This window comes from Episyrphus balteatus, chromosome 1 (genome assembly GCF_945859705.1).
Source record: "Episyrphus balteatus chromosome 1, idEpiBalt1.1, whole genome shotgun sequence".
Taxonomy (NCBI): domain Eukaryota; kingdom Metazoa; phylum Arthropoda; class Insecta; order Diptera; family Syrphidae; genus Episyrphus; species Episyrphus balteatus.
The window spans coordinates 16,579,004-16,602,989 of NC_079134.1; the positions used below are offsets into that span (position 1 = coordinate 16,579,004).

The window sequence follows — 23,986 nt, forward strand, 5'->3', positions numbered from 1 at the left end:
GTAATTTATAGTGACGTCTGCTATCTCAGACTGTAGTTTATAGTGACGTCTGCTATCTAAGACTGTAGTTTATAGTGACGTCTGCTATCTCAGATTGTAGTTTATAGTAACGTCTGCAATCTCATACTGTAGTTTATAGTGATGTCTACTATCTCAGATTGTAGTTTATAGTGACGTCTGCTATCTCAGATTGTAGTTTATAGTGACGTCTGCTATCTCAGATTGTAGTTTATAGTGACGTCTGCTATCTCAGTCAAAACTAGAACTAAGTTTATGAATTTGAATATAAGGTATATGGAAAAAAAATGTATAAATTGAAATGAAATATTGTAAAACATAAATAGTGTAAAACATAAATATTGTAAAACATAAAACCTTTGTAAAGCATTGTAAAACACTGAATATAAAAAGAAACAAATATAGTGAACCTCAAAAGCTAAAGTTTGTTGCTTCTTTAGTTAAACCCTGGATCCGACGAGTATACCCCAGCCTATGACAAAAAGCTCCTCACAGATTTATTCCAAATTTTTGATCGTATGCTATTCTATTCTTTCAAATGTCTCTCCTATAGTTACAATATTCTTATTCTTGTTAGTCAGTCTTCTTCGAAAAAATAACTTTTTGTGCAGTTATCCAATCAAGTAAGGTTTTTTTTTATAATTTTACTGCCGAAACCTATACTATCGTAATTAGTATTTTGTCTAAACAATTTCAGAGTTATACTTTGAAATGTTGTTATTCTTATTAAATTTATATTATTTTTCTTCAATTAAAATAGGTTTTAAATAGGAAAAAGATATGAATTTTGTTAATTTCGAGGGGGGCCGGAGATAGAAACAAAACAAACAAACAAACAAAAGCTTTGAAATTCAAGGGTTTTCTGTATTCGGCCCCCTTTTATTGATAAAAGTTTAATAATGGAAACAATTAATAAATTTTTGAATCATTTGATGTTTTAACTTATTAATATTCTAAATTGTTTTTTAACTCTAATAGAACTAAAATTTAAATAAAAAACGTTCAAATTATTTAAGCTTGATCTAATAAAATCAAAGGCCGGAGATAGGACACTATAGATGGCCGAAAATAGGAAACAAAGGCCGGATTTAGGAGAATCGGACTTATTTTTACAAAAACTTGAATAAATTATTTTTGGGAACAATTATTAACTTGTTTTTTAATTGTACCGAAAAAGGAATAAATAAACTACATTTTACTTCAAGAATTATTCGAAAACATTGATAATTGACGTATCCTTAAGGCTACTACACTGAGGGAAAAAACGCAACGTAAAACGTAAAATGTTCAACGCCCGAGATACTGGCATTTGAAAGCGATTGGCAAAGAACATTTCGAGATTTTCTATTAAAAGCAAATAAACATGAGATATACCAAACACGTTGATTTCAATTTCATATTTCTCAAAGAAGAAAAGAGATATTTAAAAGATTTAAACGGATTTAGAAAGACCAGATTTAGTTCTATTAGAAACCGTTACAAATTTATTTAAAACAAATAATCAAAAGCTAAGAAATAATCTCGAAAACTGGTAAAAAGCGGCATTTTCGATTTTCTAACGGGATTATCTCAAAAACCTGATGTGATAGAATTGTTCTGACTTCGGATTCGAGCTCAGCACCCAAAAAACCTATAGAAAAGTATATCTTGGTGTCTGTAACAAAAACCTTGTTGACCAGTGTAATTAAAAATTTCTTACGTCACGGGTGAGACAATGGAAGAATCGATATTGAGATAGGGTATTTGATTACGGAATCTCTGCGAATGCATTACAAATTTTTTATTCAAATCCTTTGACATACTTGAAATTATGGTTAAAGTCGCTTAGAAAGTAAAAGTTTCCTATAGACTTAATAAGAGGATAATTTTAATTTAATTTTACTAAGACTTGTTTTTAAAATTATAAAAACACAGTTCGGTCACCAAATCCAATATGGCCATTTCCTATATAAAAAGGAAATTTATTTTTTTATATTAGGTATATTTCTAAAAATTTTCACAATTAATAATTGGTGTGCCATTTTTTGTAAATATTAATAAACACTTTAGAACATTATGTAGCTCCAAAAAATCATATACCTAAACGTTTCCAAAAAATTAAATTTTCATTTTTTTTTTCATGTACTGTTACTAAAACTACTAAAACGCAGGCCCTCGAGAGCTTCCTCGAAGAATAAGGAAACCTATCACCCAGGAACATGGTGGTATGCTTCTTTCCTTCTTAAGCAAAGTTTTATACTAACCGCTACCGCATTTCAACAAATTTTACTCCGTTTAAATTTGTTAAACTTTGTTCCTTTAAGAATTCAATTTTTCTCAATTTGTTTTTATAAGGTAAATATGGTGTTAGTAAAGATCCCAATATTGGCGAGCTTCTTTGGAATATTGTTCTTTGGTTAAGGAAGTTTTGGGTGAAAGAATTGCAAATGCGGCCTTAAGGGATCAATCTGGGGTTTTAAGTGACTTCCTCAAAATGTTGATAAATTAAAAATAGACAAGGTTTTTTGTGTTTTCTTATAGTTTGGCACTATTAATTCAACTCCATAGATTTGTTTAACAGACACACCAAAATTATACGTTGCAACTAAAGATGCATTAACTTCAGTCCTAAACAAATTTAAAAGTTTGATACATGCTCGAAATATGTAAATTGCATTACCTTACCAGAATTGAAAAATAACGTTTGTCAAAATACTGTTTTTACTCAGAAATTCGCTCTGCTATCTGCTAATAAGAAAAAGCAGCCTCGAAGCATAATATCACCCATATGACTGGACTTTGACCATCATGAGATTTATCACAACATACATATTAAATGAATTTGCCTCTTATATCTTTACCCATTAAAGATTATTCTCATCAGATCGAGGAGATCATTTTGTCAGATACTTATTCCGACTGTTCACGAATTATGGAAAATATATTAAATGATAGATCAAGTTCATACAATTATGGAAGCATAAAAAACAATCTATTTAAAAATGTTGTTCAAGCATTTTACAAATTTTATCATTACAGTTTTTAGTAAAAACTGCAAATGAACCTGTCCAGAAAAAAGTGCACATATTTGTTTGGCCCATACGCGAGAAAGCATTATTTTTTTTACAACATTGTGTATATTGTTTAAATTTGTGTATAAAAGTCTTATTAGTACAAGTAGGAGTATGTCTGAAAGAAGTTATGCTAGCCAATTTTATTTGTAGAAGTCCGTTAGCACAAGTATAATTTTGTATACAATGTGTGAGAAGCTTTTATTTAAACAAGTTAATACGACTATAGTGACCGTTTTCGAGATTCTATTTAATTTGTTATTAAAGTAAGATTTTCTCCACAACTACAAATGCAATGATAAGATTATACAAAATTGAAAACCCCGAAGTTTAGTTAACTTTAATCTTGTTTTGCAATCTTTCTTTGAGAAAATACCTTGGTGGCCCAAACTACCCCTACTTTTTATTTTTGAATTTTTTTGAGTTTCTTCAATATTTATTTCTTGTAATTTTTTTATAAAGTGAATTTTTATTTGCGTTGTTAATTATAGGTTTTATTCCCAAAAATATGATTGGTGGTCCATATTTACAGACCTTACTCTAGTAATGATTTAAGTGTTAATCTTTGAATTGAGAACTAACGAATGTGGTACCCTTACGATAATAAAGGGGAAAAAAGTCGATATTGCAGAATAGCTCGATGTACCAGGGTTCAAACCTCGGTCATGAAATGTTGGAGCAAATTTGAGAAATAAGTGGAGCAAATACAAAATTTACGGAGTAGATTAGAAACAAAACAAAAATCATTAATTTATAGTCGGAGAGGCGACCGTCGAGTTACTTAGCTCATAAGGTTAGAGGTTAAAATTAGTGTCAAATGAAAGATAAGTTGATACTGAAAATAAAAAAATAGGGTTGCCACTTCTAAAATGGGAACTTCCATGTGGCAACCCTATTTTAAAGGAAAAATTGTCACATAACTAATACATTCATATCTTTGTTGTTTGGCCAGATAAAAAAAAATTTAGAAAGGCCAAACGAAAGCCAAAATACTAAAAAAAAATAATAAAATAATATAAAGAACGTAACCCTACAAATGTGGCAACCCCATCCAAATGAAAACAACACTGACAAAAATCTTCTTTGAACAAAACAGTATAACTTTGTATGCACTAGAAAGCTAAACTAAACACCATATTTTAGATAATACTCTCTTCTATCTAAAAAATGTCGGGTGCCACCTCGCAAATGCAGACAAGTACTCGGCAACCCTATGCAAATACTAAAAAACATTAAAATCACTTGTTTTTTGACCAAAGTGTGTAATATTTAATAGAGTTAAAGGCTGTAAAATACATCATGTTTAGCTTAGACTCTCTTCTATCTAAAAAATGTCGGGTGCCACCCCGCAAATGTAGACAAGTACTCGGCAACCCTACTCAAATGCTAAAAAACCCAAAAATCGATTGTTTTTTGGACAAAGTGTATAATATTTGATAGAGTTAAAATCTGTAAAATACATCATGTTTAGCTTAGACTCTCTTCTATCTAAAAAATGTCGGGTGCCACCCCGCAAATGTAGACAAGTACTCGGCAACCCTACTCAAATGCTAAAAAACCCAAAAATCGATTGTTTTTTGGACAAAGTGTATAATATTTGATAGAGTTAAAATCTGTAAAATACATCATGTTTAGCTTAGACTCTCTTTTATCTAAAAAATGTCAGGTGCCACCCCGCAAATGCAGACAAGTACTCGGCAACCTTATCCAAATGCCAAAAAACAAGTGATTTTTGCGTTTTTTTAGCATTTTAGTAGGGTTGTCGAGTACTTGTCTGCATTTGCGGGGTGGCACCCGACATTTTTTAGATAGAAGAGAGTCTAAGCTAAACATGATGTATTTTACAGCCTTTAACTCTATCAAATATTATACACTTTGGCCAAAAAACAAGTGATTTTAATGTTTTTTAGCATTTGCATAGAGTTGCCGAGTACTTGTCTACATTTGCGGGGTGGCACCCGACATTATTTAGATAGAAGAGAGTCTAAGCTAAACATGATGTATTTTACAGCATTTAACTCTATTAAATATTATACACTTTGGCCAAAAAACAAGTGATTTTAATGTTTTTTAGTATTTGCATAGGGTTGCCGAGTACTTGTCTGCATTTGCGATGTGGCACCCGACATTTTTTAGATAGAAAAGAGTATTATCTAAAATATGGTGTTTAGTTTAGCTTTCTAGTGCATAAAAAGTTAAACTGTTTTGTTCAAAGAAGATTTTTGTCAGTGTTGTTTTCATTTGGATGGGGTTGCCACATTTGTAGGGTTACGTTCTTTATATTATTTTATTATTTTTTTTTAGTATTTTGGCTTTCGTTTGGCCTCTCAAAATTTTTTTTTATCTTGCCAAACAACAAAGATATGAATGTATTAGTTATGTGACAATTTTTTCTTTAAAATAGGGTTGCCACATGGAAGTTCCCATTTTAGAAGTGGCAACCCTATTTTTTTATTTTCAGTATCAACTTATCTTTCATTTGACACTAATTTTAACCTCTAACCTTATGAGCTAAGTAACTCGACGGTCGCCGCTTGGACTATTACAGGAATTTTTTTTAATAAAAACTTATAAAAGGCGTGTTTTTTCTATTACTCAGTAGCTATTCATTTTTGATTTTATTCGCAAAACAATAATAAAAATTACACAATTAAGTATTTGTTTTTATTGTTTTTCGAATAAAATAAAAAAATGAGTAGCTACTGAGTAGTAGAAAAAACACGCCTAAAGTCTTAAATTAAAGCCAATTTGATTCATAAAAAAGACTTACCTATTTTGAGAAAAATTCACCTTGGACCAATTTAATTTTTTTATAAACCTCATTAATGCATAAATATATTTGCAATTATACAATTTCAATTCGGCTAAATAGGTTATTTTAGGTAAACAATTTTTCTGTGTTTAAAAAGTGTAGTATATCGTGAAAAATCGGAACGTTTTAGTAGATTGTTTTTTTCTCTTAAAAGTGGAGCAAATTTTCTCCTTTCGGAGCAGGTTTGAACGCTGCGATGTACATATAAGGCATTGTATTTTGTATTCTTATTTGTTTTGCAGACCTTTTTTTGGTGAAAAATAAAAACTTCAATTAAAGTAGTTTTAAGGCCAGAAAATCATTTATTTTAAGCTATAGAAGTTTAACTTATTGTTAGCTTGCTTTGTTTAAAATTAGTTATGAGTTAATGAACAGTAAAAATGAATTTCGTTTGAAAACAAAACATAAGATTGTCAACCGGCATATCTGCGATTCAAATGCGGCAAAATTTTTGTACCATTAATTTCAGAAAGAAATAATTTTGGGAAGAAAATCAAGAAAAAAAATAAAAAACAAATTATTGAATGCTTTTCATCAGCTGATAAAAACAAGAGTTTAGCAGCAATATATTGCTACATAATTTTCTGAGATAGTAATAACTTTTCGTAGTTGCAATTTTCTAATGTTTTTTTTACAAATAGGTACATATAAAACTTTAAAGAAATGTATGGAATGTTTCAAATCAAAATGGATTTCACTGTTTATGAACTTATAGGGCTTTTTGAGTGTACCAAATTTACTTTTCTATGGTTTATATTGAAAACAATTTTTTCCATTTGGAAATAGCATAATAAGCCCTTTCCAGCTAAAATTTTAAGCTTTCATATCAGCAAATGAGCATTAAAGCCATGTGTTTAGTTTTTTTTACACTGCAGATAAATGGATCAATGTCTGAATGACTGAAAACATCTTCTAAAGATTCACTATCTTAATTTCTATGCTTCAGTCTAACTATTCTTCTTTCAATTGATATGAATTGTAATTACACTTAAAATTGTATAGACAAAACTAGACCACAAAGTGTTATAAAGCACATAGGTACAAACATATGCGTGTTTTGTTTCTTATAAAGAAAAAAGAGGGTTCGAGTCTATTAATTTACATCCACAATTTTATTTTGACCTTTTTTTCTTTTTTCTTTATAAATTTCTTAAAGATGTCAAGCGATCAAGTGACGACTTTGTATCATAAACTAGATTGCCTTTCGACTTCTTCAAATCTCTTTCCAAACAAAAACAATAGAAATGCAAAAAAAAAAAAGAAATTCATTGAATGTCAAAGTTGCGATTCGAAAGCAATCATAAAAAACAGGGTCAATTAAAAGAAGAATAAAACAAAAAAAAAAAAAGACGAAAAAGAAAAACACCAACAACAAGAAAAAACAAAACGAATGTCAAATTTAACAAAAAAAAAAAAAGAAGAAAAAAGCACTGCTCTGCATATGACACAAAGGTTCTTGTGGCCGCTTTTTTATCTTCCACCATAACATGACTTTCTACATATATATTTGTACATCACCCTTGCGATAAGCCTTTAATTCCGTTTCATTTCTAGCAAACAAAACACCAACTTGACATACTTCACATCACAAATGCACCTTATAGAAGCGCTATATAACAACAAAAACAACAACACCAACAATGTATAGGTGCAGGTACTACCTAAACTTATCATAGGAATATGGTTTAGCAAAACGAAATAAAAAAAAAATGAAATACAAAAAAGAGTAGACAACTTCTCAGCACTTGCACCAATCTCTCTACTACGGCAGAACGTGCATTTTTGTCCCATTATAAATGAAACAACAAAAAAAATGCAAAAAAAATGAAATACAACCAACGAATCTAGGACTTTTGATTCTCAATGACCTTGTACTCATTAAATATGTTTCAACTCGTTTTCCACAATTTTCTTTTTTTTTTCTTGTTTTTCCTTTTTCTTTAATATTTTCCATGTTAAACAAAACATACTACATCACACGCAATGTTTCCTTTACAAGTGACGAGAGGATTATTTTTGTATGGAATAGGGGAAAAACAATATGAAGTAATATGGACATTTTACGCGCCAGGCTATAAAACAGTAGGTACGAGTATCGTTTGGGGGGGTTTTCATATTGTTAAGCATTACATTCGTGGGATCGGTTGAATGATTTTCTTATATTTCCGCTTCCGTAAGCTTGATTTACTTTCAATACAAAATTGATTGAGTACACACAACAACTGTATTCTGTTTATATGAATTGAGAACATACAAACACACTCTAAAGAAGTTATATCGACAGGAAAGCTCTTTGACAATTTTTTTTACCTCGAAAACACATTACACAAAATGCCATGTAGAAAAGACATGTGCACGGAAGATTCACTGGAATTTCGAAATAAAATATCGCACACACACACACTATCAAATATTGTCGATGATAATAATTATATCCTTATCGAATTTAAAGTTTTCAATATTTTTCAGAATTGTTTAACAAGTTTTTTTCCTTGAATTAAACGGAACCGAACTTTAACCGTAGTTAAACTATTGAAATTGTGAAAATTTAAAAACTATTTCCGATAGAAATATTCAGAAAAAATGTTGCCCGAAAAAAACAGCTCGTGTGTCTTTCCGTTTCAATTGTGGAACAGTACGAACAGTAATGGAGGAATCTATTTTAGAAAGTTCTCTCTCAGCAGTTAATCTCTGATGCAGCGGTTTTCATTTCCATTACCAAATCCTACCACCAACCCCCCATGTCAATATCTCTTGCTATGCTCTTCTCTGATTCTCTGCATAAACAGAAAAACATGAGAGCAAGTCTGAGAGGATTTACGATTTTGCTCTCCTCGAGAGTCTCAAAATATATCCAAGCCAAGTTAAAAAATCACCCTTATTTCGTATCCATAATTCGTAACACTCTCATTTAGCTGCTTAAAGCAGATTTACTCAAAAAAAAAAAAAAATGTATAAAAATAAAATCTCTGTTCATTCTATTTTGGAACGAAAAGAGCTAAAGCATCCTAATCCCTTTTTTAGCTTCTTCTATCCAAGTACGATAAAAATAGTAGCTTTAAAGTGAAAACATAGAAGAAGGAAGAGGAAAATGATTATATTTCGAAGAAAACTCGAGCAAAATAACATCGCATCCATGCGATACACTCTACTCGCATTTCGCATATGACCAAGAGACCAGACCACCAAATAAAAAAAAAATAAGAGGGTGAGGAACTGTTGAAACACGAAAATACACCATAACCAACCAAACCACCTCCGCCAATGAACAAACGAAACGCGAGAAGCGAAATGAGTTCAGGACTTTTTTTTTTAACTTATATGTGATGAGGAGAATAAAAGTGTATAGAAGAGTGTTGCCAGTTTTATTTGAACTAAATGACGGTAATTGAGTTCCGTTTCCTGTTGCAAAGAAGGTTCATTCAACTTAACTTTAACTACAACATCACGTTGAAGCAAGAATACACAAGTACATAATTTTACTATTAAAAGTAGCAACAAATACAACAACGATGATGACGATTAAATAATGGTGTGGAGAACTAATAAAATATTTCCGTTCTAGTTTTAGTTTTTTTTTTTAGAGTACATACAATCATATGAAGGTAGAATTAAATTAATACTATGTTTAAAGTATGTGGTGAATTATTTTCTTTTCCTAGGAAAAACTGAGTTAGAACTCTTTAAATTGGTGTTCATTTTTAATTAGCTAGTTTGAGTTGAGGCATGTTACACATGTATGTTGTTTTGAGTATACTTGATAAAGTACCACTATTTGCTGACAAAAGTTCAACAGGTTAAGCTTTGGAAGCTAACTGCTCTAAAGAACGACGAATTTTTACAAAGTGGCAGCTATCTTCATTCTCGGCTGACAATTATGCCAGTTAATGTGCGAAATTGACTGAAACCCATTTAGTAACGGAAATGATAACATCTTGAAGCCTTAGAATTTTATATTAAATTGATTCACAACTGATCCGTACAAATTTAAAGAAACTTGTATTAGATATTACCTATACAAGCAATTTGAATTGATAACATAGAGACAAAAAGCTATAAATAATAGTTCGCTTATAAGTAAATTTCGATTCAATAGTTTTTGTTAAAAGAAACTGGGGTTTATTTTTCGTCGATATACTTGTATAATTGATTGGTTAGTTTTTTTGTGTACACCAAAAAAAGTGAACAAGGTACTGAAAAACTCACTCTTGCAGAATAGGGGCCTTGGTCAACAAAATTTTGCCACAAGAACAAAAATATACTTTTCTGAAGGTTATGGGTGTGCTGAATTCGATTCCGAAGTCAGAAAAATATTGGCATTAAATAAATGCAAAAAAAACTTCATTTGACTGTTTTCGAGGGTATGCTTTAATATCAAAAATAAGACATTTTTGACCGCTTATTACGGTCTAAAGTAATAAGGAAACTTCACAACTTTTCACAGATTGTTAGTCACCCCAATACCTACCTGTGTAAATCAGCATGTTAAAAAAATGTTCCTTCAATAAATTTTTTTTTTTTAAGATTTGATCTAATGTAGGCTTTTTAACTCGAGAAATATGAATAATAGAATTCAACCCTGAGAACTTTTTGAAGGAATTTAATTGGCATTTCTGGTATAACACTGAAATAGATATGTAGCACAGAAAAATAAAACAAATTTTCGTGACCTGTCCTGTCTCAGTGGTGCAAGTTACATTATTTTGTTTAATTATATGTCAAGCTTTGTATACACAAAACTTGAACTTTTAAATATTGTAATAACAAACGTATGCAAAAAAGTCGCGTCGAAATTCATAATCGTGTTTCCACTGTGATGAAATAAAATATAGAAGATTCTTCTAAAATCAGATTGGAATTTCAATATCTACCTCTGGAGAAAAAAAAAACAACTGTCTTAAACCTCTATTTAATTTACTGTATGGAAAACGTTGTTAGTATATCCCGAAATCATGATGAAACTGCAAATATTCTTTTTTTTTTTGTAAAAGGAGTAGGTACATATTTTCAGAGACCAGGAATAACAGTAAACCTTAGTTGGTTTCCTTCTGAAAGTTACCACATTACTTTAAATAGTTTCGGTTAAGGTTTGACATTTATTTTTAAAAATAAAAAAAAAAGTTGTTGGTTGAGATTTATTTTTTATTTCTTAAAAAAGCTGTCAGGTTTAGATTTTTTCAAAAAAAAAAAAAATAAATGGAATAGGTCAACCTTTAACCGTTTTCGCTGAAAATAAATCAAAAATGGTTAATTCAAATGAAAATATCGAATATGTCAAAAATGTCTTTATTTTGTCTTTTAAGTTCAACTAATAATACACTCTCAAAGTTTCTTGAGCCAAGATAAGAGAAATAATCTTGGCTCAAGAAATAAAATGTAAAGATGAAAATGTCTTTTCCACTGTGATTTGAGTCGCTGCTAGGACGACAAGCCAACCAATGCAATTTCAAATATTTCAGGAGGCCGATGTTCTAATTGATAATCTAATATAAATATCATATTTTTCTCTCAGCGATAAATCTCACTGGTTGACCGAGGCATACAAATATACAAAATAAAGGTTTCTCTCAGACCTTGACCGGAATGTTTCCTTTTTTTAAAAAAAGGTTATTTTACGACCTTTATGGCAACAAATAAGAGTTAATAAAGAACCTTTCAAAAGGTTGAGATTTATTTCTGGTATCTGCATATTTTATATCAGCCCAAACAAATAATACTATCTTTCAAGAAGATTTATTTTAAGTCTCCATGATTTGTACGAGATTCATCATGCAAAGTATGGTAAATTTTGTGATACAGAAAAGAGTAAGCGCAAACCACCTTTAGTCAAGCTTTAAGTGTCGACCGGTGGAAACGAATCGTGCTATGTTTTTTATTTGTTTTATGCTTTAAAATATTCAAAAGAAAAACTTGAGGAATCGCGTAAGATCTAATCCGTTTTTTCTCAAAGTTGTTTGGAATGCTAATAAATTTCAGATATAGATGTGGTGTTCAAATTTCACTTTCATAGGAAAGTTAACTACTGCCCAAAGACATCACCTTCCTCAATATCAGTATAAAAGAAAGAAAAAAGGTTGTACAGTACATCAAATAAAATGGGTAAATTGATATTCAAAAACTTGAAAGTATCGTCATTATCGATTCCGATTATCTTTTATATTTTTTATTTATAGGGGAGAGTGGAGCACTTTTGAACAGCAGTATTAGTTTCGTTGGAATGAATAAATAACACTCAACTTTTTATTAGTTTTTTTTTAATATGAACATACAAAAACTCAAAATTGATTATTATATCATATACAAGGAACCAAAAAATAATAAAAACTCAGAAAAAATAACCTTAAAATTTAAACTATAGTTATCGCATTTATTAGTTGAAAAAAAAACAAAAAGCAAGAAAAATTCATTTAAAACATAACTTGGAAAAATGGAATTCATACCATTTATGCGGATTTGGAGTACGATGAAAATAAAACACAACTATTACCACATTTTTTGTTGAATCGAATATTTGCCTAGGTGTGTAGCAAAAAATTGGTAACATTAGTAAAGTTAAGTTTTTTGCCAGAAGTTTGAAAATTAATTTGAATAAAAAATAATGAATAATAGATATGGTTTTGGAAAAACTCGTTTTTCTACCATATTTTTATGGTAATTTTTATATTAGTTTATCTAAATCATTTAACATTTTACTTAAGATTTTCAATTTCTTCATCTTGAAAACCTAGAAAACAATGGAAATTATTAAGAGTTCAAGCAAATCAGTTGGTATTACACAGCTCAAAGGAGCGATCCTCAGAATTCTGCTAAAAAGGCAATATCATACAAGGTACATAGGTGTAAAAATTCCGGATGAACAAATGCAATAACACCAGCAATTAGTTGGCCTCAGAAATGGAACAATTAAGAACCGGGGTGCATGCTCCCGATTTCTAGTGTCAACTCGACGAATCCCACATACAAATCAATAGTTTGAAGCAGATAGATCAAAAAGTAGCGGCGGATTAAGGAAGTTAAAAAAAATCCCAAGCAATCAAACAATATTTTCCAAAATGATAAGATAACATGATAGTTGGAAAAAATTATAAATTTACTTTTCATGCGGTATTAATTCCTTAATTATTCATCAAAAACTTTTACATTATATTTGATTATTTTCTTGTCAATCATACTCTCAACAAAGACCATAAGTTCCTCTGAACCGCTTGTAACTCGAAATATATTTCCAAATGTGGCGTTACTTTCCAGCCTATCCCTAAATAAACTTCATTATACAAAAATATAATGACATGGTAACAGCTGATTTCCAAGCACATCCATTTTGTCATCATATTAAGTGGCGCCCGGGAAGATTATCACATCACATCAAAAGATAACAAATAATTATTGTTTTCGGCTTATTGAATGTTCCCGTGTGGATTCTGATGTATAATTTGAACATAAAATTAAAAACAAAATAAACACTTTTTCTGAAATGAGATTAAGGTCTGGTAACACTTTTTCTTTTTAAACCAAAGGAGTACAAAACCATGTGTGTTTGTGTTATATTTTTAATGTTTTATACTTTTGAGAAGAGGGCTTTGTTGCCCTACTCTGTCACTCACTCGCACCCTTAGCTCTCTGCTTCACATCTTCTTCACTCACTTTTTTACTGATTTTACACATTGACACAATTCTTTTTCTTTTGTTGTTGTCGTTTGCCCGTAAATATAGAAAAAAAAAAAGAAATTAAGAAAAGTGGAAAAAGGTACACACAAGACATAACAACAACAACAAAAACAACAAACTAAGAGGGTTGACTGATGATGGTTTTACCCGTTTTTCTTTTTTTTTCTTTTGGTTTTCTTAAATAAAATATACAAATGTGGGTGAAGTGGAGAAAAGGTGGATGATGATAGTGATGAAGATTATGATAAAAATTAACAACATGACACAGACATGATGGTTGATGGTTAGGTTTTTTTTTGGGGGGTTGCGTTTTATACACATGTATAAAGTACATTATGGGCTTGCAATTACATTTCTCATCCCCCTGTTCTACCACCCTAATATGAACATCTCTTTTCTTTTATCATTTCTGCCTCTCTCAAATAAATCTATACTCTCTTTTTTATCTCTATCATTGTGCATTGCAATACAAAAACAAAAATTGTATAATATTATATTTTTTTTGGAATATACAAATTTAAAAAAAAAAACAAAAAAAAAGAAAATAAGGAAAATATACCTGTACGAGCTTTTTTTGCTTAAATGGGCTTTTTCCTATCAAATCCAAAAGGACATTTACTTCCTTCTCATTGCCATTTGCCAAAGTACATGCGAAGCTACACAAAATAAAATATAAAAAAAAAAACTAAAATGTTTCTCTCATTCTTATAAGGACACAAAAAAAAATAGATAGATACCTACATAGATAACCCATCGTGGATTTTTTGGATACTTAAATATTTTAAGATACTCATCAGAGAAACAAGGATATTTTTTTAAGTCCAAAACGATTTTAAAGGAAATAAAAAAAATTGCATATAATTAATATATACAAAAAGGCAAAAGAGAAAACTAACCTTTTTGGACGATTTTCAACTATAAACGAAAATTTATATACAATTTATATATGTATATAATATGTATAATGTGTGCAGAAGCACCCACTCAAAAACTCACAATGTCGAGTGAGGGGGTGGTGTGGAAGGAATGGATTTTGCTTTTAACAGTAGTCAGTAGCCATTAGTGTGTCTTTTTTATTTTATTTTTTTCACTGGGTTTTCCTTTTTTTTTATTTTTTTATTTAAGGCTTACACAAAACTTTCACTTATATTTTATGCATAACATAAATTTTATTTATTTAAAAATAAAAAATAGAAAACTGAACTAATTTTTGTTATAAGGTTTTGAATTGGACGACGAGGATGAGGATTCCGACGAAGACGACGTGGACGCCATGTTTTCGAACGAATTTTATTGTATTTTTTTTTTTTTTTATATTTTTGAAATTTTCATAAAATTTTTGAAATTTTTTTTTCGTAAATTCTACACTATTTTCGGCAGTGAACACACACGGTTACACACGTAAATCCTTAAATTTTTTTTTGAAGGAATTTTTACATTTCTCAACCAAAAAAAAATACTTCCCCCTTTTTGGTGCAATAACTCTGTCTTCGCGAGAGCACTACCACTGCAGGGGCAAACTGAGGGCTAGCAAAGAGTTATTCCCAACGAACAAGTGACTCTCTACCAACCAACAACCGACCAACGACTAACACGGCGGTCCAACAACATTCAACATCACCAAAAAAAAAAAATTGAAGAAAAAATGAAACACCAAGAAGGGATGAAACTTCCCCCTTATAGTACTGGTACTGTGGAGTGTACACTATACACCCAAAGGACGATTCGAAGGATTCGCAAAACTTTAATACTCACGACGACTATGTTATGGAGTATATTTTTAAAAATTCAAAAAATTTAAAAGTTCGTTCACGTTAATTATTAATATCCTTACACGGTAGCGGCGGTCGCGGCTTTGTATAACGTTATACTCGTACGTAATTAATTTGTTATGTGTCGTGTGAGCGTTTTTTTAAGACAACGACGACGACGAGAAAGGATATATTGAATTGTTATACATGAAGCCTAGTAGTGAGCGAGCGGGCCATGTGCCAAATTGAGTTTGGCATATTAAAAAGCTAAAGATGCGTGCGATGTTATTTCTCTCATGTGCGAGAGCTTTGAGTAAAATTTATTTTCTTCTCTGTGTGGGAGATTGGAAAGTAGGTCAAAATATCATTATTGATGTAGTAGTTTTATCTTTACTCTCTTTGTTAAGCTTGAAATAATACTGACTGAATTGAAAAATGAAATGAGCATTCTGAGCTGGCTCTCGAGTGAGAACAAGGACGAGAGTTAGTGTTTTACGATATAAGAAAATAAAAGCTTAAACGAGATGTTTCAGCTCTATTAAAAATGAAAGCTTACAATTAGTTGTACTTTAAAAGTTAAACAAGCATACAAAATACTAAAAGCTTATCTAACCAAGGATATTAAAATGGAAACATATACCCTTCATATAATATTACCCGGAAGTTATCCACAAATTCTTTATAAGTAATCCTAATTTCATGCGTATGCGTACTCAAAATAGTGTGAAAGATAAATGTTATTATATTAACTGAGACCGATAAAGAAGCATAAAGGTTTTGAGTTGGGCGCCATTTTTTTAAATTCACCATGCACTTAAAAGGATATTTAATTCAATTTTGTTGTGATTGTTTAGTTAAATCTAGTTTTTTCTAGCTGTGTTTCCTAATTTTACATTTTCTTTACACGAATTTTTGATGTTATACTTCCTTATCGACGTTTTCATTATTTTTTGGGGCTTAATAAACGTTCACCAAGATAAGTGTGATAAGTAGTAAGTGGTACGTGGTTAGTATTAAGTGGGGCGCAGTAAGTGGTAAGTGGATTAATGTCTGCTTATTAAAACAACTTCTTAAAAAAAAAATTATTTTCAGTATCTAGGGAATATTAAATTAATTTTTTACTCCAAAAAAAACCACAGTGATTTCAACAAAATCTGAAAAATTAGCCCCTATTTTACTAAATTAAATACCTTAAAACAAACACTAAGTCCAGTTTTTAATAATGAAACAAAATATTTACAACTCCCATGTTTTTTCGTATACCACTACCGTAATATTTTTTTATTTTGTTATTTGTTTTTGAATAAAAAAAAAAATACACCCAATGTAAGTACAGTACATTGCATGCCGAAATATTATTTAATTTTGAATTTTGTTAATACTCAACATTTTCATTATTTAGAGAAGAAGAAAACGTAAACAAGAATTTGTTTTTGTTTTATGGACTTTATGAAATAAATTCAATTTGATGTTTTGTTTTTGACCTTTCGTCCAAAATAATGCGTTTCGCCCAGGCACAACAGTTGGGCTCATCAGTAAGATGCTGTTGTACCCTTCTTATAAGCAAAATTTTTAGTCGATGATTACCAACATTTATATATTTTACAGTGAAAACTCACTGTAAACTATATTATTTTAGGGGAATTTGATTAAATTCGTGCACCTAAAAAGAATATTGCCCGTGGTCTGGCTAATATTAAGAAGAAAACGTTAACAAGAATTTGTTTGTGTTTTATAGACTTTATGAAATAAATTCAATTTGATGTTTTGTTTTTGACCTTTAGTCCAATTTAATCAAATTCCCCTAAAATAATATAGTTTACAGTGAGTTTTCACTGTAAAATATATAAATGTTGGTAATCATCAACTAAAAATTTTGCGTATAAGAAGGGTACAACAGCATCTTACTGATGAGCCCAACTGTTGTGCCTGGGCGAAACGCATTATTTTGGACGAAAGGTCAAAAACAAAACATCAAATTAAATTTATTTTCATTATTTGTTCATCGATAGAGAACTTTCTATAAAGCGCAAACGATTTTCTATAATAAAAAAAATTACGCATACACCACAGTGACCGTTTGAATTTGAATTCTAATAAATTGATAAATGCTCGAATTTTCAACTTTTTTATATCTTATTTGATCAGGATATTTAGACACTATAAAGCGGGAATTGAACTAAGTTTTACTCATTAGAAAATCCTTACTTATAATAATGGGATAACTTACAGACACTGGCTGTGTAAGTTGCAAGAATTGCTTATTGCTTATGTTTTTAAAAATGTGTTTATTCGGTTTCAAATCTTTCTCAGCTTAAGTCAGATAAAAACATGATTGTAAGTTACTTACAGAAATATATTTATATGTATGTACTAGAAAATTTTGTGGAATGACATACATGAGTTACTTACGAAGGTAAAATTTACAAGATCTTTGTGTTATCTCCTCATTATAAAAAATGTAACTTTTTCAACATGGATAGAAAGCCCGATCCAGCGCATTTCATCATTTTGTATGAACAAAACTGTATTTCATCAAAGAACACAGTTACAGTGTATATAACGAAACAATAGTTTGCGGCAAAGTTTTTAGAGCATAAAAAAATTTTTTGACACGTCAGCAAGATGGTACATTGTTAGAATTTAACATTAACCTCTATGTCCACTGAAATATTGCTTTACTTTTTGGTATTGAAATTTAGAGGTAGTTGCTCTTATGAACATAAAGGACCTTTAAAGTTAAAGCTTTTTATGAACAAAAAAAATAAAAGAATAAAAATTTGTTTTTTAAGGAATTTCATAAGTACCTACCTAATACAAAATTGTTTTTATAATTAATTACTTTAAATTAATTAAACCGCTTTTCTTTTGTTTGAACGAATTTTTGTAACAGTTATATAAAACTTTTATACAAGTTTTTTTGAAAATTCAATATTTTGAAAAATGGTTGATGATTTTTTTGGAAAATTAATTTAAAAGTGTTGATTAACATTTTTTTTAATGGTAAAGCCATTTTAAATTTGAAATTTGAAATATGTTTAGAAATTTTCATATACATATATAAAAACACAAACGATTTTAATTATTATTTTTTTTTTTCAAAAAATACATATTGAAGCCTAGCTTAGAAAAAATGTTTCGTGAAAAAATATCTGTGTTGAAATAGCAATTTTATTCCGTCAAAACAATGTTTTGTGAGATAAAAAATCGTAGTGAAATGAAAAATAATTTTGTTTTTAAGAAAAAGGTCTACAAAAATCTCTACCACAAGAAATGCATTGTTTTTTAGAAGAACTGTATGCTTAGCTTTATACAACAAATTACTTCGTTTTATGGTCTAAATCATTTTAAACGAGCAACGGCTCTAAAAATATTTTTTTATTTAGACTTTATTGAAAAATTCTAAACCTAATTTAAATAATAATTAATTAAAAACGCATTTTTAAGTTTTTTTTTTAGTATTTATCGGTTCCATGATAAAATAAAGTGATTTATTTATCACAGTCAAATTTGAATTGTGATTTTTTTTTCCATTAAACTTTTTACAGAACCAGAGCAGACCAAATTAATGAACTACCTACTTAAAATAAGAATCCTAAACAGCATTGCAAAATGTCTTACCATTTTTAGCAATTACCTAGATATATATGATGAAACATACTATTCTGCATTTTTGATTAAAACTGTTGGATTGAACTCTCCGTCAATGTCGAAAAATTTCAATTTTCTCAAAAACGGTTGAACGATTTTAATTAAAATATTCGTGCATTCTAGACAAGGTCATACTTTCGAATTTAAACAAACTTGAGCAAAATTATAAACAACTTAGTAAAATGCTAAAGCCATAAGTTACTGAAAAATCTGGTGCTCTTATGATACGCAAATAATACTCTCACTTATTGACGAGAAAATATCAACTAGTGCATGCTGAGACAAAGACCTTCATTTGGGTAAAAAAAGCGTCAAAACTTACCAAACTGATATCTTTTAAAAGACATAAGATTGTAAATACATTTGTCAACATTATTTAACTCATATCATACGAGGAAGGCCATTCAAAAGTGGTCAAAAGATGTTCTTAAACTTATAACACCAAATGATTGGGCAACTGGCAATCTACATCTCAAGCATTTAGAAATATTCCCATGGCAAACCACCCAAAGTCGTATAAACAAAAACGCTTTAATTTCAAATTGAAATGAATTTCAGCTACAACTTCATATTTATTCCAGAAATATTAAGAAAATGATTTCATTTATTTTACTTTTTTAATTAATAATAATTTTTAATAAGCATCAACTCTTGGGCCTTCAGCAAACAATTCTTCTCTTGTACGTTCTCCACGCCATAATTGCTTGTAGCGTTCAGCTCTCATTGCCTGCAATTAAAATTATTTGTATTATTTTAGGGAATACAAAATAACTTATTTAAATTACATGAAATCGGAGCAATTGTTTGTTCAATCCAACGCACTCTTGGAAATCGGAAATCAAGTCAGAACACACTCGGGTACCTTTGTCCACTCCGTATGCTTCCAAGCAATCCATCATGTTCATTTCCAATTCACCACATTTATCGTAGTGCTGATGGTTAATCAAGCAACCAGTTAAATCGGTGAATGGAGTACGTAAAGCTGGCCCAAGAGACATCCTGTAAAATGAGTGGAAATAGATTTATTTTTTAAGAATAATTTGCGCAAGAAATTTAGCAAAGAGTATCCATTTAATGACGTAACAATTGTTTGGATGTAAATCTTTTTTGTTGGGGTTTTATTTTGTTTGAAATTTCTTTCACAATATATTAGTTACAATTTAATTATTATTTTTAATTAAAACTCTTGTATTTTTTTTTAATAATTTTACCTGTAAAGAGTATTTTAACCAAATTCTTACAAGAAATATATTTTTTGGTAAATTTGATCTTTTTTTATTTGACAGAAGTGTCACTTTGCAGTCAGTCAACTTGACAGTGACAAATGTAAAGTGTGGAATTCAGTATTAAGGGTCTGTTGCTATTAATGTCGAATTCCTTTTAAAAAAATCGATTTTAAAGCCTAGTACGCTGCTGATGCGAAACGAAATTTGTCGTCGGTTTCCACCAGAACAACGAAATGCTTTCGAAATCTCAACAGAACAATTTTCAGAAATTACAGAACATAAGGGGTATTCACGATTCGATGCAAATGGTCTTGTATCGTTGTAAAAGTGCAAAAGTGTAACATTTTCTTCAAATAAAACAACCAAATATACAGACTAAAATTTGTTTACACTTTTACACTTTTGCTATACCCTAACCCTATTGCAAAAATAAAATACAATGGTGCAAAATTTGTCTATTGTAGTTGTAGCAGTAGAAAACAAAATTTTGCATTTTCACACCTTTTTGTTACACCGGATCGTGAATACCCCTATACATAAATAATAAAATAGAAATAAACACACATCTCAGAAAGGCATTTTTCTGCACACAATTAATAGCCGTTTTTTACTATTCCACTTGATCCATATAGATCATTAATTAACACGAAGAAAAAAATAACAAAAATAATAAAAATTATTAAAATTATTTTTATTTTAAGTGGAGTGATTGAATATAATTCAGTTAATTTGACACACAAAAACTGTCAACTGGCAAGTTTTCAGACGTGTCAGTACAATAAAATAGTCTTAAAAGCGTGAATCTGGAGTATACTCTCTTTAACAAATGGAAAACGGCATTAGAAAAATATAAATTTTACAAACAAATATCTTGGCATCACTTAATCACTTAAAGTGTCAAACTCCTGTCAAAATGCTTTGCAGCATTGTCTGCAAACTGCAATGTTTTCCTTTGATTTTGTTTTGAAATCTTTGGAAAATTTTCAAACACGCGTTTTCATTTATTTTTTTGCATTTAAAAAAGAATTAATTTCATCAATTAAAGATGAATAATCAAGAATTAACCGACTTCCTCAAAGAATGTGGCGTTTGTCAAATATGTCAACTACGTTACTTAAAAGCTAGAGGTTCTGAATACCAAGACATGAAAGAATCTTTCGAAAAAGTAGACATAACTTACCTAAATTTTTATTAAACCAATCCTTTTTACCAGATTTTTATTATTCCAGTTAAATGTTAAATTAACAATTCCCGATGACAACGAAGTATTGTCAAAGAAATCACGTCCAAATCCATGTTCGACATGTTTGGGTTTATTCTCTGAAGAATTCCAACAAGAAATCATTGACAAAATCACTTGCTGCAATATTGATCAATTTGATTGCCAGCAAATTGGAATTGCTTTGTCAATGCCAATGCTCTTGCAAATTCGTCAATTATCCATGTGGTTTGCATTGATGAAAAAATTTGGAAGCAAAATCGACGAAGAACGATCACCGGATGTTCCTTTAAAAGAAGCTGCCAAGCTTATTTTAAACCCAATTATATGCAAAAAGCTTAACAAAACTTACAACAGCGAAGGTATACTAATCAATGTATTCCTCGATCATCCCGATGAGGAGAACGACGTTGCCAAGTTGTTGAAGGTAAATGAATCGGTATTTTCTATGAAAAATGCAAAAGGTAAGAAACAGCTTATTACTAGAGCTTATATGGAAAAAATGTTTATTCCCTCGAAACTGTCTGCTGATACATTTGCCAAGCAATTTGAAGTCCCATGTCCCATTCCAAATTCGTATTTAATCCTTAAAGAAGTAACATTGGCGGGTCCTTGTGTGTTTGTAGCTGGAAGATACAGAAAGTTGTCACGGAAGCTATCCCATTCCCCTTGGGTGCTCCAAGGCAAACGTGTCATGGAAGATAGTATCCAAGAAATCATTATACGAAATATCGCTAAACACTTTGGAGTGGAAGAGGGTAAAATAATCTTCTCTTCAAGTGGTCGAGAAGATGTCGATGTTCGGTGTCTGGGACAAGGTCGTCCTTTTGTCTTGGAAATACCGAATTCCAAGAGAATGACATTGCCAAAAACCTTAGCTCATGACATCGAATTGGAAATTGAAAAATCTGCAAGTATTTCTGTAAAGAACTTGCAAATGGTTTTGCGTGACGATTTGGTTCACATCAAAACTGGCGAAGAGAAAAAGAAAAAATTCTATAGAGCAATGTGTGTTATCGAACAACCAATTACTGTGGAAGTACTTAAAAAACTAGATTTACCTAATGGATTTGATATTGAACAGATAACACCGATTAGAGTGTTACATCGTCGACCGTTGCTTTCAAGACCAAGGACAATATACAGTACAAAAGCATGGGTGGATGAACAAAATCCAAAGATTTTAATTATAGATATAATTAGTCAAGCGGGAACTTACATTAAAGAGTTGGTGCATGGAGATTTTGGCAGGACTAGTCCAAGTTTTGCATCGATTATTGGACAACCAATTGATATAATTGCCTTGGATGTGGTGGGAATTGATTTGGATTGGCCAGCGAATGTTGACAATAGTAAATTGGACGAGAATGAAGTGAATGGAAATGGTTTGGCTTCATGATAGTACTTTTATGTCATTAATATTTTGTGTAGAAATAAAGATGACTGTAAAAGTGCATTAAAGTTTTATTATTATTTTTTTTTTGTAGCACTACAGGTGTAAGGTGCATTAAGGTCGTAGATAATAGTCTCATTGACCAGTTTGAAATCAAGTCAAGTAGTCATATCTAATTTAAGACTTCAAGTAATTAAGGGTCACCTTTCAATGGAAAAATGTCTTGTCCCCGTTCTCCTAGTCTCCTGCCGAGCATTGGAGTCTATACATTCGACTGAGAAAGAGAGTAACAATATAAAAGAGCCATGATGAGTTTTATAAAGGATGACCTTGGTTCGTCTACATATTTCCTTAATTGCTTTTCAAGTCCTAAAAAGCTGCGATTAGCCGAAATTTAAGAAAAGTTTAAACCTGCGTCTCAGTAGAAAAATGACTTTACCACCTCTAAGATTTATCCGTCAATAGTCAAGAATCAAACTGAGGGCTCTGTTATAGCTTACAGTAAAATCCATCAGTAAAAATTTTGTTTAACTATTTTGAATACTCTAAACTTTTATTTTGAGCAAAATATTGATGAAATAAGTTAGGAGCTTATTTTAACTATTTTTTTTCAAAAAGAAGCAATGCATTTGGTGTTAAATTTTATTCACAAATCAATTTTATAACATTAAATGAGGCGTTCAGAATAATAATAAAATTCACTTTTCTATAGGTTGTACCTTGAACGTTTTAAGGTTTGAATTGTTTTGTTTTATATCAAATAGTATAAAAGAAAGAAATTCTTGAGATATAGAGGTACTGATCTATAAAACATTTATTTCAAAAGTGCCTTTAGTTCTTGAGAAAAAATGATCCTGAACTTTGCAGACAATTTGTCTGCTGAGGTTTGAACAGACACCAAAGTCGCAAAATTCGTCTGATTTAAAAAAAAATTAAACGGCAATCGCTTAGTTAAATCAAAATCTAGGGGTGATATTTTTTGATTTTTTTCTATTTATCTTAACAAAATTGTTATGACCAAAAAACGCAAAAAACGCCAAAAAATTAATTTAAAAATTTTTGGAATTTCGTCACCACTGTGGCAATCGCTTCGATTAATCAAAACCTAGGGGCGATATTTTTTAGTTTTTTTTTTTTATTTGTCTTAACATAAAAGTTATGGCAAAAAAACGCAAAAACCCTATTTATGGACCGATTT

General features: G+C 30.3%; 4 protein-coding genes across 7 annotated transcripts in view; 1 reads left to right on the top strand and 3 right to left on the bottom strand.

The window, feature by feature from the left end:
- The window catches only part of LOC129907668 (uncharacterized), a 47,901-nt gene extending 31,717 nt beyond the window's left edge, over nucleotides 1-16,184 (bottom strand). Inside the window, exons 1-2 of one of the 4 annotated variants that reach the window (XM_055983980.1) lie at nucleotides 14,290-14,371; nucleotides 14,108-14,204 (exon numbers count right to left, since the gene is read on the bottom strand). The gene's annotated coding sequence lies outside the window, so the exon portion shown is untranslated. Of the gene's footprint in view, nucleotides 1-8,190; nucleotides 8,602-14,107; nucleotides 14,205-14,285; nucleotides 14,372-14,444 lie in introns of those variants that run through there. The other 3 variants (XM_055983981.1, XM_055983978.1, XM_055983979.1) reach the window with 3 other exon arrangements.
- LOC129907666 (minor histocompatibility antigen H13) overlaps nucleotides 1-23,986 on the bottom strand; it is an 82,535-nt gene that overhangs the window by 43,365 nt on the left and 15,184 nt on the right. The gene's annotated exons all lie outside the window — the stretch shown is intronic.
- Nucleotides 19,503-20,280, bottom strand: LOC129907671 (uncharacterized). Its single transcript, XM_055983985.1, has 3 exons — nucleotides 20,162-20,280; nucleotides 19,736-19,949; nucleotides 19,503-19,677 (listed from the first exon to the last, which is right to left on the bottom strand). The coding sequence occupies exons 2-3, from the start codon at nucleotides 19,946-19,948 to the stop codon at nucleotides 19,585-19,587; spliced, it is 306 nt and encodes a 101-aa protein (XP_055839960.1). The 5' UTR covers nucleotide 19,949; nucleotides 20,162-20,280; the 3' UTR covers nucleotides 19,503-19,584.
- On the top strand, nucleotides 21,127-22,856 carry LOC129907665 (putative tRNA pseudouridine synthase Pus10). Its single transcript, XM_055983976.1, has 2 exons — nucleotides 21,127-21,341; nucleotides 21,406-22,856. The coding sequence occupies exons 1-2, from the start codon at nucleotides 21,222-21,224 to the stop codon at nucleotides 22,792-22,794; spliced, it is 1,509 nt and encodes a 502-aa protein (XP_055839951.1). The 5' UTR covers nucleotides 21,127-21,221; the 3' UTR covers nucleotides 22,795-22,856.